Consider the following 15,857-nt stretch of genomic DNA (forward strand, 5'->3'; position numbering starts at 1 on the left):
CACTTCCTATTAAAGTGACGCATCAGCTGATCAACTTTGTCGTAGCTATCAATGACCGTTCTATTGTCATCGACATGTATTAGCGAATCGTGGAACAGACTGAGCGCGTGTATTGGTAGTGTATTTTCCATACACGTTCTGCTGCTTGACCAGTCTGATTAAAATCAGATAGAGAGATGGCGACGTTTCCACTTTTGCTCATTTTTTGTCGTTCGCGTCTACAGTCGGTCGCCCCACTACGTCTGACCCACTGCTACGGAAGATTGCATTAAAGACTTGCGCTCTGTAGGGAGTCCATACAAATGTGGTGGTCCATACAAATGTGGTGGTCATAATCCTCTTTCCGATTGGTCGGCAATTCCGGCCAAAGCGCGAAATTTGGATATTTTGGACAGTGGTTGAGATGTAGTGAGGCGATGTGCAGTTAACGAGATCGGCAAAGAAGAAGCAAAGGTGGAAACGACGGCATCTCAACATCTGATTTTAATCAATTCTAATTTATCGTTCACAGGCTACATAACTCTGGCGGTAAGGCAAAAATCATTTCTACTGTATGTAGTGTCTGCATGTTGGGCGTACAAGTGTTTGTCGTCAATGAGACTAGCAAAAAGTAAACTGCACTCTGTCCATAGCTGTCCATCTCGTTCTATTCGGATGTCTCTTTCTGTCCACCACTTTCTCTGACTGTCTGCTTCCTTCCCCTTCTCTGGTTTACGTCATTGTATCTGTCAGTCTGTCTGTCTCTCTGTCTATCTCTCTCTCTGACCGACATGCGTAATTTATCTTGTGCTGTTTTATTGTCCATAGGTCCAGATAGCATATATATTATTGCCTGAATTCATGGATTTATGTGCCCGAGAGCAGGTGCCCGACGCCACGAGGGCAATTGCCCGACGCCAGGAGGGCAAATTGTCTCCTGCTGCGAGGGCACATAAACCCATGTATTCAGGCAATAATATTTTTATAACATGCCTCTTCACAGTTAATGCTATATGACATTTAGTTACATGCAGTGCATTTTCAAACAATTTACCATTATAGACCAGCATCAAACAGATTTTAACGAACATCAAAATAGTAGTGCGCGCATGGATATTTCACATCTAGCGTTAAGCGTCTACTTTGACGTCGAAAACGTCGAAGGGCTTCACTGCACCGGGTAACCATGGAAAACGGTCAGTACATCGTTCACCGGCCCGCTAACTCCCCGGATGTTCCTATTCAAATCAGTGCACTGATTTGCACTCACATCGAGGCATGTAATAATATTCTAAGAGAAATAGTCGAAGTTAGAGTGGCCAAAGCTGCTGCTCCGACAGCCATCTTATTATAATATTAATCGCGTGTTTTGCTTTCTTGTAATGACCACGAACTCTAAACGCCTCATTCACCCTTAGGGTCTGACATCTAAGGGCAAAATGTTTTCAAAATATGTCTCATGGGTAGGAACTCGCAAGGAAATTATGTTGGCAACTGCAATTTCAACAGGAGCTTTCTTTTGAAGGATGTGCACGAAATGATTTTCTTGGTATACCTGTCTTTCCTTTGAAATTTTAAGGGAGACGATGTTCCAAAACCAGATGAAAACGGTGAGTTGGTAATTTTCAGCGAATTTTAAGCTACGAAATATGTTGTATCATGATAATTGTGTACTCGGAGTCTGACTGGACTATTGTGTGTCGGCCTTGTATTTCAGATGCCAACTAAAATTAGAAATTTTACGTGTTAGATCAGTATTGGAAGAATGGGAAGATTTGCCAAATGGCGTGTACGGTGTACGAGCTGAAAACGATGAGCGAATATTCATTTAATTCTGTTTGCTCATAATAATAATAATAATAATAATAATGAGAAGACAATAGTGCATAATGTTCATGATAAGCATTCTCCCATCATTTTTCTTTTCTTACAGATAAAGGAAGGTTGAACAGTTGTACGCGCACGCCGGTAAGAGTACAGACTACCTTTCTGCTTCTGTCGATGGTATCCCCCTTTCATTTTCTATGCTTGATGTCTTTGCATATTACTCAACGTCAAGTGTTTATAGGGCCTGACAAAACGCTAGATACAGTGGTGGAGGAAACTTTGTCTGTTTCCATTGCTCGCAGTTGCCTAATCGACGTTTAAAACCTTACGCGTGCTTAACTCCACTTACAATCAACCAAATGTACACTGTAATAATCTCATTTACTTTCGCCTCATGGCAATGAACCACTTGTATGTCGATAATTTGAAATTTCTCTCTCCATCAAGACTTCTGCCATTAATATGTGATTTTTCTTATATTATAGCTGCAGATAATCGTCCATTTTCGACTACATGAGAACATAGAACATGAGGTTATCCAGAGACTGCTTGAAGTCATGTGGATTGTGTTCGGAAGGTGTGTTGCCATACTGTGCTTTGATGTGACTGCGTATTTTTATCATTGAAGAATGTTCTGTATAAATCGTGTTCATCATCATCATCATCATCATCATCATCATCATCATCATCATCATCATAATCAACAACAACAACAACAACAACAACAAAGCATCATCATCATCATCATCATCAAAATCACCGTTCATACCGTGAAATAGAAAATCTTTGTCATTTATTATGCTGGGGATTGTTTACTTTATCCTCCAAAAGTCTTCTTCACAAGATTAAGTAGTTAGGCTAGATGTAAAGCAGCTTATGTGACCATTACAATTGCTGTGCCATAAGTCTTCCGTTACTTTGTCTTGTTTTAATATAGACGGGCTGCCCTGACCGATTTTTTGTTGGATATCGTTTACATTCTACTGTGGTCGGCACTTGCTGTGATAAAACCCGATGCCAGAGCATGTTACTACATTCCAGGAGATATTTGGAGAATTATTCTTTGGGTAATAGGTTACGATATTCATTAGAAGCAAATTATCAATCGGTGTAGGTTATGCATAGAGCAAGCTCGTGAAAAATTGGTCCCAACTGGGAGTTGCACGTGTCCTCATTGAAGCTTGATGAGCCAAATTCTCGGAACGGTAATCCTGCGTGTTAAAAAAACTCTTTATTGAGCTTCCTTAGAAATTCTTTGTACTTAACTTCAAACAACAAGTTGAATATTGTTCACAAAAATGCACGCAACAGCTATTGACCAGAAGATATAATGAAGGCGTGTCAAAAAACCACAACAATGGACTGTGATGTGATAAAATACATGGTGCGGTTGGAGGCGAAAAAAAGGGATTCTAGCTTGCGGAAGATATTGTAAAAAAAAGACTATGTGCTCTGCGTGCTTTGCGTGCTCTGAGAAAGTTGGCAACATTTATACATAAAAATATTATTCACTTTCCCATTCTGTTCCATTCTTCTTCCTCGAAAGTTTTAAAAGAGAGTCACGCATAACGTCGTACATATCAATTAACCATCAAACCGACCTCAAGTAAACTTCATTGGACGATCCTTGTTGCAAATAAGATGTGTTGGTCTTCTCTTTGCAGATTGTGGCCATTTCCTTCACTCTTTATTTAATTGTTCAAGAACTTCTTGACTTTGCTAATTCTAAGCACAAAGTGGACGTAAGTACAAGACAACATAGATAGATAGATAGATAGATAGATAGATAGATAGATAGATAGATAGATAGATAGATAGACCTGTTGAAGTATCCAACTAACTAGACAAGAGATAGCAATGGCACAAATTTAGAGTGATATATTGTTTTTGTTAAATACATTTTATGTTCTGTAGTATGCGTATTAGTCTGATTTGTATCACTGGCTTATTGGAACAGGGTATGTCTAATTTTCTTGAACCCATTTATTGTATTCAGATCACCGCTCCCAGTACTCTTTAGATCATCCATACTAAGTGCTAAATTGCCCGTATATTCTATTTTAAGAGTACAACTTTAGAAGCATGTCTTCCCCCAAAAAAGTATTAATATAATTATTGAACTGATAACTTGTCATTCCGTTCCCTAGGCTTGGAAAGTTTGGAAACTCAATCTCATCGAAGACGATTTCAAGGATTGTCATCCAAGATGGCCACTTGAAAAAGAATGGCTTGAAAGAGAAAAAGAAGAAGTTGAAAGTGTGAAATCATCGTACTTCCATAATTACTGGTTAGAAAACAAGCTATTTGAGACATTCTGTCGGAACTCAGTCAAATGTATAGGATTCTATTGATTCATGATCGTTTACACTTGGGCAAATTTCCCTGAAGAGCGAATTATAAAGCGTTGTTTTCGCCTGGTTGGCATCGACTTGAAGTTGTCGTTTTGAGAGACCTTATCCCATCAGCAAATTTCCGTATATATTAACATTAGACTGGTTAAAATGCAAATTTAATCGACTGATTTTGTGCTTTAACAGACCACGGTCACTGTAAAAGTTGTAGATTGACCCTAGACAAGCGACAATACTTTAGCAGTTACTTACAGTAAATCTGAACAAAATATTATCAGAGTTAGTGACCTTTCTGTTTTGCTCTCTTCAACGAATAAGTATCTCACTTGAATTATTTTACTTCAGTCAAAACATGAAATCAACATCCTTTGTATAAATTGTTGAGGAATATTCCTGAGATACTATACATCACACACTCACTAAAACTGGGTACATTTGAAACAATCAGCAATGTGATGCGATCAAAGATGTTCTAAACAAGCATATGTTGCAAAGTAGGTTTTCTTAAAAGGGAACAAAGTATTAAGAAATTGTCACATTGAAATTTGCTCTTTAGAAACAGAATTACATATATTGAATCATTGAGACACAAGCAGTACTAAGGCGTCCAGCCGTGCATTCAATTTGGTATCGGGTTTACCATCTGAATTTCTGAGGCACCCCTCGATTTCATTTCATTCCATGCGACAACTCAAGCGCTATGATATATTGAACAGGTATACCCTCATGATTTCCACTTACTTCCATGGATTAATCCAACACAAACCCATTGAAATCAATAGTTCTTGCGTATAACATTCAGAGCGTCTGCTGCCCAGCTATCTATCCAATTTTCAAGGCATCTTGTTTTTGGTCCGGGCTGTTCACATATTTGAAAAGCATATTGATTGAGAATGAAAATTAAAGTAGTTTAAAATGGCTAGCTGTCTATCAATTCATTCTTAACGCACAATTTTAGGCCAATGAATATTTTATCGGTAATGACCATTCGCTTGATTGGCATACTGAAACAAACTCATTTGTGTAAACTATTATCAATATTGATAAACTCATGCATTAGATAATTCATTCATTGGGAAAAATAAATTCGAATTCAAGTTTGTTTTTGGAACTTGAAAATGTGTTGGCACTTGAAAAGATCGGTGTCTTATCATCTAAATCCTGAACGATTTAAGTAGAATGTTTGCAGGTGAAAAGATTCAGGAACTGCCTTTGGTTTGACAGTAGCCTCTAATTCTTGCTGTTAATGGCCAATTGTCAATGTCGTATTTGACTTCAAGAGCCTGTATGGCTATGATGTTGAATGCCACAATTGGTGACTATGAACCTTGTGGCTACGATGAAATAGCAGAGCCAAACATCTGCAGGATCTAAACTCATTTTGTAAATGTTATCAACAAATTCAATTTACCTGGTGTCATCTTACCTTGGAATGTGGCCAGTTCACTATTCTGTTCTGCGTTGCATTGCAGGAATATTTGTGACTGGTGTGTCTATATCCTCCTGATAAATTGTGTTATCTTCCATGTCATTGACATCTTCATCGTATCTGATGAACTCTGTTGGCCAGAAGACAACACCAATGCCACGTCGCCCGCCGTTGAGACGACTGGAATAGGAATCTTTGGGGATGAGAGTGAACTGGAGAGCTGGGCTGCCAAAATCCACATTCGACTTTTTGCCATAACAATAATCTTTGTGTGGGTTAGACTTTTGAAAACTGCGAGGGCATTCACGTCACTGGGTGAGTGTTCAGTCTTATGGGAGGTCAAAAATATGTGAATTTCCTACAATAATGCTTTTGAAAAATGCGTGGAATGGTTTAGACTTTGTTGGTTTAATCTTTTGCCTAAAATAAAGAAGACAAAACATGTAAATTCCACGAGTTCTTTTTTGACAACAAATGCTTTTAGGATCAGGGGTGTAAAGTGAGGTGGGTCGGGTTAAGGGAAATTACGTATATTTTTGTTTCACCTACAAAATGGATAAAATTTCCATCGTTTCCCTTTAAACTTGAACAGTATGTACAGATATCTAGATGATATTAGGTTCCCTCTTGTGTTCGGAAATCGTTATTCTGCTTGGTTTATTGTTGTAAATTCAGGATGCAGGACGGCCAAGTTCAAATTAAAGCGATTCACATAAGATTTTTACATCTAAAAGTGTCATGAATTAAGGTCTTAAAGATTCTTAGCATATTGCCAGTTGTATACTACAGTTTCCTTATTTGGCACTGTTGAAAAATCAGAATTTTGGTAGGGAATCAACCTGTCACCAAATAGAAGTCTTCGATTTCATTTAAATTCTTCCGAAAGTTCTCCACAGCGCGGTGTCAATCGTCCACGATGCATTATGGCAGTATAAAGTCGCCGATAGAGGTTGCTTAAACCTGACAACTGTTATGATTAATCTATGTAGTCTTTTTAAATATTCCTAGGCATCTCTTTGTCGTTCCTATGTGCACCAGACAATCACTGTCAACCCAGGTTGTTAGATTTTATAAGAACTGTTTAATGCAGCAATGAAAACAAAGGTCACTGTTTTCAATAATGAAATAACCGCATACACAAAAGTTTGAAACTAGAGACAAATTGTCAATGAGTGACGGGTGTTGCTGTGTTCAAGTTGGTTTTGTTATTGCACTGATATATTTCGGACCATGACGGTGAAATATCTACTTCGTGAGTTCTGTGTAATGTAATGAAATTTGCTATTAGTAAAAATAGTATATATCTTTCTGGGCTTATGAACCACATAATTATACATCATGAAATATCCTTCCAGGTAACAGTTGATGAGGTATGATTTACTTTCCGCGAATATTGCATACGTGGTGAACTTTTACGGCTGTCTTGTTCCTTATAGGTCCTTTCATTGTTATGTGTCACAATATCCTTGGCGATGTTGCGAGATTCTGCTTCCTTTATTTCATCGTCTACTTACCTTACAGTAAGTATACAACACTTTCTAGTCACGTGGTAAACTTGCCTCACAGGCGGGATATTCATACGTATTTGATTTCTCATTAAGCAAGCGTAAAACCACTCTTAAGTTAAACTTTACTCTTGAAAATTGCCTTAAAATTTTATTTCCAGAGTCGACTTGAGACATACAGTGTCCCGGACAGAGTACGGTTCACAGTTGGAAATACATAATTCAATTTATTATTACCATGTAAACCTAATCTACCCTGCGATATTTGAAGGGCCACTCAGATTTTGAAATCTACGTTTGATAGTTGTTAAAAAGAGTTAACATTTTCAATTGCACCTTCAAAACCAGGAAACTTGAGTTTGCAAGTAGTACATGAATCATAATATCACTACATTCGCTGTTGTCGACTAACCTGTCTCCATAATAATTAAGTGGTTAGTTTAATAGTTACATAATTCATAATTTCAGCCTGTTCATTCTGGATGATGTTCGGTGGTGACGTAGAGGAGTTCGAGACTGTCTCGGAGACGCTCTTTAGTTTGTTCAGAATGACCCTTGTCGATGAATACAACTATGACGTGAGTAAAACTAACTGCAACAGTTGACCAGTTGCGCTCTGTAACTTTTGCATTGTTCACTGTAACACACATCATTCGAACGACAATTACAGAGCCAAAACGGGCCATTGATGAAGTTAGATTGAAACAAACTTGTAGGTAATTTTCGGAGTACCACTACATCGATCGTCTATTTTGTGAAGTCAGGATTTCATGTTACTTTTGTTTTGCCGAAATGACACCTTAAACCATTTCAAAATCCATAAAAATCACATAAAATTCGTTCGTCAAATAATGTATTTTCTTTAAAATTTAATATTCGTTGAAATGTAGTTGCAATAAACACGATTGGAACTAATTTGGGATAATTGGATTTTCATATTTTTCAAATTTCTCAAAAATGTTAGGTGCCCAATAGTTGAATGTTGCAATATTACAAATTACTTATAGAAACAAGTGTCTAATGTAAAAAAGAAATCAGATAAGCTTACATGGGAAATGAAATCGACATTGCTTCACCATCCAATTATCCCCAATTAGTTCCAGTCGTGTTAATATCACAAAATAACTCTTTATTAAAAAATGCATGAGCTGACTCATTGACAATTGACTTTAAAATATTTTTGCTGCACACAAAGTCACAATTTACACCTTATAAACCTGTTAATTTATTTTACCTTCGGTCGCGTGAAGTTATCAATTAATTGTGTCAATCTTTTGGTATGTCTATGACAGGACACACAGAATTAATTTGATTGATAATTTTAACCCCTCCCAGAGTTAACTTTTTCAGGTTACTCAAAAATGAGTGTTAATTCTGCCGTTAAACTACTAGAGTACCTGCACCTGTTATTTGTACCGTAGGGACTCAAAGAAGAAAACCCTGTTATGTGTGATATCCTGGTTGGTACCTACCTGGCAATCTCTGCTATTGTTTTGCTTAACCTCTTCATTGCTATGCTCAGCGAGACATTTGTTAGGTAAGCTAAGGATGCCATCCCCAGTCAAATCTTAATTCTCTAAGCTTTATGGTACTCTCCTAAGAAACACATTCGTTTGGTAAGTTAGAGGTACTACACTCTGTGAACTATTGTTTGAAATTTAGATAATTCCCTTTCAAAATTAAGAATAAAAGTCAAGGGTCACCGCGAAGAAATATACACACAAATGGCCAATTTTTTATCAACCCACCAATATCGAAAAATCGATCTTCAAAGAACTAAGAGACGGTGAAACATTTAGCCACTCCATGAGCTTCCAAGAAAACGAGCGTCCACAAGTGGTAGACTAAAACAGTATTGTTACAAGTTAAGGAGTCAGAATATCAGTCTCCGAGGCGCATTCTTCCATTAACAATGTTGACCTGACTTCTTATCTATGAAAACTACAATGTGCCATGTTAACAGAAACTCCGATTTATTCGGTGAAAGAAAAGGATTTGTTGTCTTTACAAACCAGTTGGCACAATTTCACTACATTGTAAAGTATAACTCCGTGTACTACCTTGTATGTCACATTCTCAGGACGTAAGAAGCATCTTAACCGCGGAGTAAAACCTCTACCAGACTTTAGACTGAGGAATATCGATATACGCAGTTGTACTGAAAGACCCTGAATGCTTTGATGTTTACATGACAGATTGTGTACCGTTTACACCTCTTTCCTTCACTCTGTCATTCATAAAACATGGTAGCATATATCTTTTTAGTCATTGAGATTTCTAAGTAATCGCCATGGCTGTTTGTAAGAGTGATTGGTTTTTGAAATTACCAACGCTCAACATTTGAGAAATAAAACCCATACGATTTCAAACTCGATAAATAATAGAGGCACGATGTTAGTGATAAGAGTATTTTTGTTGCCAAGCCTGGCATTTCAGCGATACTACGATGGCCCATAACGCTCATATATTGATTGTCATTATAATTGCAGAGATGAATGTAACAGAAACGATGTTGCCATTTCTTATCTCATAGGATCCACGATAATGCAAGTTCCAATGCTCTGATGGAAAGAGCCGCGATTATTTTGTCTTTAGAGGACAACCTCTCTGATGAGAAGAAGCTGGCTTACTATAAACACGTACAGACAAAGTGTGCACCGATGGTAGAGTACTATGACGACGACATGGCCCTGGAGGGAAAAGACAACGATGTCAGGAAGGTTACTTTTCAAATAAAGGTGAAATATCTATTAGTAAACTTCAAAGAAACGACCAAGTGCGTATGCATTATGTTTTCGGAACTATAACTTTGAAAGAAGAGTGACACTGAAAGGATCGAGTACTGTCAGAAACAAAAGACTACGTTGTAATTTTAGTTTAATAAATAATGCAATTTCTGTTTTTTAAACTGCCCTACCTTTAATGTGATTGCTGCATACTCCAATGTCAGTGAAGTCATATATACTGCATGAAATAAATATTAGTCAGGGAGCATTCGCTTTTTTACAGGGAGGGGGTCGTTGGAACTTAAGCTACAAATGAAATGCAAAAGGTGACCCCTGAACTTTAACCCCAATTCATTAATTGTAAAATGTGACCCCCAAATAAATTCATCTGATTTAATACATTAAAATTTTTCACCCTAAGGCCCATGGGTGAAAAACAGTGAACCTTCAAAAGTGTTTGAAAGAAAAAAATCACCCTCCCCGATTTTCCTGCAGAAAAACAGGACCCTAACCCAGATGTCACATTCCGTATGATTAATATCTTAATTGACATGTAATTTCTCATTTGACCTATGAACTTTCAGAGAGTCCTTTTTGAATTTACTTGTCAAATAATCACGGGTGAAATACCAATATTTGATGTTCACATCTGCTGTTTCAAACACCCTATTCTCATCCCGTATATTTATATCAATTGTCTATTATCAATAAAAGCACAGGTTTAGCTAATTTTGTATTGTAAAAAATTATTCATAGTTTCCTCGTAGACTACAACGTATATAGTGAATCAACATTTTGGTGAAATTCCAAAATCAAATTTCTTGCACAGACATGCACTTGTATCCACCTTAGTCTAATCTAGTAAATTAATATCAATGATCAAGTGTCTATTAATACACAGATTTAGCTAGTTTTATATTGGAAAAACATTGTTCATAGTTTTCTAATAGACTACAGTATGTACAGTGAATCAACATATCAGTGAAATCCAAAAATCAATTTTTTTGTTTAAAGTATGTAATTACAAACTTGCAAACACTTCGTAAAACACCATATTTCCAAACATTTGAGTTATTTCCCGGTATTCAAGGTGTCATAAAAGTTATGGTGCGAACATGGCATGACACTTATTTCTCTTGGTCAACTTAAGGATTTCACTTTTATGTACAAAATGCTCTTATCTGCTGTTATCACCCGTTCAGAGAGAATAAAGCCATGCTCGTATTCTGTTTTATACACTTTTTGTCAATTCTGTTATTTTTTGTCATAAGCTCATACAAACCTTCGCAAAATTGAACCATCCCCTCCAATCTTTGATTGTAAATATGCCCCCTTAAAAACGGTTTTGTAAAAGTCACCCCCTCCTAATTTCTACCGACCTCCTCCCCGTAAAAAACGGAAGCTACCATATGATGATTGTTTGCGAATCCCACTGGCAGAAGTCAGTTCAAAATACATACTCACGTTGTGACAGAGTTCTTTTATGGTCCACAAAGGCCGACAAGGCCTCTAATATTATATAGGGCTCAGCCCTTGGTGTCGCACCAGGGATTAAGATTATCAAATTTTATTTGTATTGATTCATGATAGAATAGAATTAATTGTTACTTCATATACGTTTGTATGACAACTATGCCCAGATTCCCTCTGATGAAAGCAGTTCACGTACGTACACGACATCAAACCCTGCAGCAGTGCAGGTATAGATTTTCTGTAATGTGTAAAAATGTTGGACAAAAATTGGCAATTTTTACCATGATAACAGCATATTATGTTTAACAAGGGACGTATTGTGCCATCATTATCATTGCAATGGTAACTGCACTGCCCATCTTCCACTTGTAAGCTGAAAACTATAGTGTTCTGTCTAAAAACTGGCAATTTTTGAATCTAGTCATTGACACAGGGGGCGCTTTTCTAAAATTAAATCCCAGCATTCTTTGCGTATGCCCTCGTTCATATGCACGGCAGTTTTCTCCCTTTTTCTATTTTTAGGCGTGATATTAACGATATTTTGTATCAGCGACAAGGTGGACAATAATACTTACTTGCTTATAAAAGAGATATATTTTATAAATGGCATGTTATAAAATAATAATTTGCACGTTTCGTATTTGTTTATTTACGAGTACTCAAAAAAACATGGCGGTGCCCATGAAAGTCGGGTGCACTTCCGGTTACTCGCATAGTATGTTATGAATCTGCGCATGCGTAGTCAGTAAGCCGCTGGCTAGTCTGGTAGTCTGGTTCCCTGCCCCCTATGTACGAAAAGGGTCAAGTATGCGCCATTCTATTCACGGCACTGATTGGACGACATTATGGAACATGTCGATTGGCTAAGGGGAGCACCTGCGTCTGCTGCGTCCGCTGCAGTGTTATATGTTGTTTCAAATTTCAAAAACAAACAAAAAACTAACTCGATTCTGTCATTCGGATGAAGTACGTTCTTTCACAAATATATCAGCTCGTACAACGTTTTGCATAATGAAACAGATTGATTTTTGAAGACTTGTGTAATGTTCATGTAACTGCCCCTCCTACTTGTTGCTGAGTTACTGTCAAGGGCGCAGTCATTTCGAACATTCCAGCCTGACATCAAGCGCCACGCGCGTCCGCCATTTTGCCCAAAATCTGGGCAAAATGGCTGCCGCATACCTGACCCTTTTCGTGAGTGTAGCGCAGCCAACGGTAGAAAGGGGGCAGGGAACCAGACGGATGCGCGTGGCGCGTGATGTCAGGCTGGAATGTTCGAAATGACTGCGCCCTTGACAGTAACTCAGCAACAAAGTAGGAGGGGCAGTTACATGAACATTACACAAGTCTTCAAAAATCAATCTGTTTCATTATGCAAAACGTCGTACGAGCTGATATATTTGTGAAAGAGCGTACTTCATCCGAACATGGAGGTAGCAGAGCTACCTCCATGATCCGAATGACAGAATCGAGTTAGTTTTTTGTTTGTTTTTGAAATTTGAAATAACATATAACACTGCAGCGGACGCAGCGGACGCAGGTGCTCCCCTTAGCCAATCGACATGTTCCATAGTGTCGTCCAATCAGTGCCGTGAATAGAATGGCGCATACCTGACCCTTTTCGTAAAAAGGGGGCAGGGAACCAGACGAGCCGCTGGCGCGACTATTAAGTCACTGAAATTTTTTAGTCTGCTAAATGAAACAATGCACGTTCTTGTCAGGTGTCAGTGTTATGATGAGAAGAAGCCGCCTATGGTTTTAAATGATACCTTTCTCATTTTTCGGTGTTTTTTTCATCAAGGATCAAATGGCCGCTCTGGTGGATACAATCAACAAAAAGGGATTGAACAGTGGAGAAGAGCAAAAATATGAGCAGCAATTGCACGAAATACATCGCATCAATCACGAGTTAAACTCTCTCAAGGCACAAAACGAGAAAGCGATGGCTAGTATTCACGAAATTTTGGACATACTGAGAGGTATACTCTCTCTCTCTCTCTCTCTCTCTCTCTCTCTCTCTCTCTCTCTCTCTCTCTCTCTCTCTCTCTCTCTCTCTCTCTCTCTCTCTCTGCCACTGTCTCTTTCCGTTGTCTTTCTTTCTTTTTATTCCCCTCTCCTAAGACATCAACGAGTCAGTGCCATCTTGTCATTAGACAATAAATAGATCGAACGATATCAATTAATGCAATTTTATGTCCTGTCTTTGATTGATTGTCTGTTTCTTCTTTACTCCAGGTCCAGGTCGTTTCCGATCCACCAAGTCAGTCCACGTTCGCGCTGGTAGAGGTACCTTCCATCAACGACGTGGCATTAATGAATAACACTTGGGGCAGTCACTTAAAATAAAATCAAGTGTAAATTCGTGATAAAAAACAGTGAAATTTCTGCCATCGAACTCACCAAAAATTAAACGGTATTGATAACACTTTTCATAAAACCCATCTTTAAACATCGAACTCCTTTTTTTCAGGATTTAATAATCAATGGATGTGCATAAAATGTAAACCCATTTATAATGGTTACTGTCACCGAAACGCTGATATGTAGTGTCATCTGCTAACATTTTAGAGGACTCAGTGATTTGAAAGGGTACTGATTTTTCATTAAGTGACTGGACAGGAGAGGGCGGAAAATAGTGACCATTCAAAAGCGCGGAAAAAGTTACTTTCCCCAATTCCATGCGCAAAACTGTGAGGCCTTCCCCTTCCATATCAATAGTGTCTTAATTGCATTGCAAGGAATACTTTTTAACCTTACCCCTAGGTTACCATGAAAAGTGAATTTATATTTTTGATTGAAATCCCAATATCATACTTGTTGTTCACAGCTGCACTTTCAAATACCCTATCCTGATCAAGAGCATTTCTAAAATTGTCAAACACTTGTAAAACACCAGATTAAGTTACGGTAAAAAATATAATGCATAGTAAATTTGTATCGCTGAAATTCCAAATTCAAATTTCTTGTACACATATGCTCTTGAACCACGTCTAATCAAGAACATTAATGTCAATTATCAAAAGTCTATAAATGTACAGATGTTGCTAGTTTTATGTTCAAAACAATGTTCATAGTTTTCTTATAGACTGCAATGTATTGCGGATCAACATTTGCGGAGAAATCCAATGTCTTGTACAAATATGCACTTGTAACCATCCTATTCTAAGTAAGTACATTTTATAGTTATCAACGGCTGTAAATGCAAAGATGATGCTAATTTTGCATTGGAAATAAGTTGTTCATAATTCTTATTGTGAATCAGCATTTTCGATGAAATCCAAAAACCCAATCACTTGTACACACGACAACTTTTACTTCCCACTTCAAGCAAAACACATTTACATATATTATCACACACACACAATTATCATATACCCATGACCGTATCCGTGTCTCTCTGACGCGTCGTGACATGGAACGTAAAACATCAGTCTGATACGGCATTTTATACGTCATCAATTGTTGTTTATTTCCGATTTTGATGTTATGATGTTCATCTTGCATTTAACGATCAAATCCATCTTTTTCACTTCAATCAAAATTTACCAATATAAAACGAAACATATTACTAGTACATATGAATTGAACGTCCTTTTTTTCAGATCTAAAGAGAGTTACAGGACAGGTTGTTGTGTTGTAGAAAATTAAAAGGTGATGTTTACAATCTGTTGTATTTCCGCGCTACATCGTCGTTCCTGTTCACGTCAGCCATGTTTCAGCAAGAGTTATTAAAGTGAATTCAAACTTACAATATTGTCCGTGTAATAATTATCCACCAGAACACCGGGACGGTGAACAGAATAAGTAAAATTGGCTCCATTCCTTTTCTGAACTGCGGTAAATTTCGCTGAAATAATCCTGTTTAGACTGTATACACTCGACACGATGCGATCGACGACTTGATCAGCTGTTGTAACCAAGCATGTATCAATGCGCTCAGACCAGCGGCAGAATATAAAAACATAGACCCTTCGAAAGACTGACAAAAACTAATAAAATTTCTTTATTTTTAATTACCTTTTACATAAATATACGGTCATGTGCATATGATAAATCGGTTATCCACGATATCAGCGCTTGGTTGGGACGTATTGCCACAAGTGAGGGTGCGCGCCGCATCACACTCGTCTTCGACTCGTGTGATGCGGCTCGCACCCTCACTTGTGGCAATACGTCCCAACCAAGCGCTGATATCGTGGGATAACCTCATATTATTAATAGTTTGCATCGATAGACTATGATCTGATATTTTTGGGTGAAGCACCATATCGGCCACATCTTGCCTTCATATAGTTGCGCACCCCACCTCCCTGTAATTACCAAATGCTCCCTTAATTTGCAGCACTTCCGGACACACCCCAGCAACATCGCGAACGCATTTAATACAAAAATACTGGGTTGTATGAAAAGGAAAATCTGGATATCGCTTCTCTGAAATTTGTTTGCAAGTTCTCATGTTTGCCGAATTTAATTGACTACATGTTGTGGACATCGCAGGCTGCACTGTAGCTTGTTTGTAACGTGCAGCAATGAATAAATCTTACTGAAATTCCAGAGGATTTGTATT

At 37.8% G+C, this 15,857-nt stretch overlaps 1 protein-coding gene and 1 long non-coding RNA gene across 2 annotated transcripts; both read left to right on the plus strand.

The window, feature by feature from the left end:
• Window positions 1-1,538: 1,538 nt before the first annotated feature.
• Window positions 1,539-2,383, plus strand: LOC139133812 (uncharacterized). The gene is made up of 3 exons (XR_011552646.1): window positions 1,539-1,589; window positions 1,913-1,947; window positions 2,292-2,383. It is a non-coding gene; the product is annotated as an uncharacterized lncRNA (long non-coding RNA).
• A 366-nt stretch (window positions 2,384-2,749) lies between these two features.
• Window positions 2,750-15,036, plus strand: LOC139133813 (polycystin-2-like protein 2). The gene is made up of 10 exons (XM_070700580.1): window positions 2,750-2,873; window positions 3,471-3,548; window positions 3,954-4,093; window positions 5,630-5,901; window positions 7,023-7,106; window positions 7,560-7,669; window positions 8,513-8,628; window positions 9,625-9,829; window positions 13,092-13,269; window positions 13,526-15,036. Exons 5-10 carry the CDS (start codon window positions 7,037-7,039, stop codon window positions 13,609-13,611), a joined length of 765 nt encoding a protein of 254 aa, XP_070556681.1. The 5' UTR covers window positions 2,750-2,873; window positions 3,471-3,548; window positions 3,954-4,093; window positions 5,630-5,901; window positions 7,023-7,036; the 3' UTR covers window positions 13,612-15,036.
• Window positions 15,037-15,857: the final 821 nt, after the last annotated feature.

This window comes from Ptychodera flava, chromosome 5 (genome assembly GCF_041260155.1).
Source record: "Ptychodera flava strain L36383 chromosome 5, AS_Pfla_20210202, whole genome shotgun sequence".
Classification (NCBI taxonomy): domain Eukaryota; kingdom Metazoa; phylum Hemichordata; class Enteropneusta; family Ptychoderidae; genus Ptychodera; species Ptychodera flava.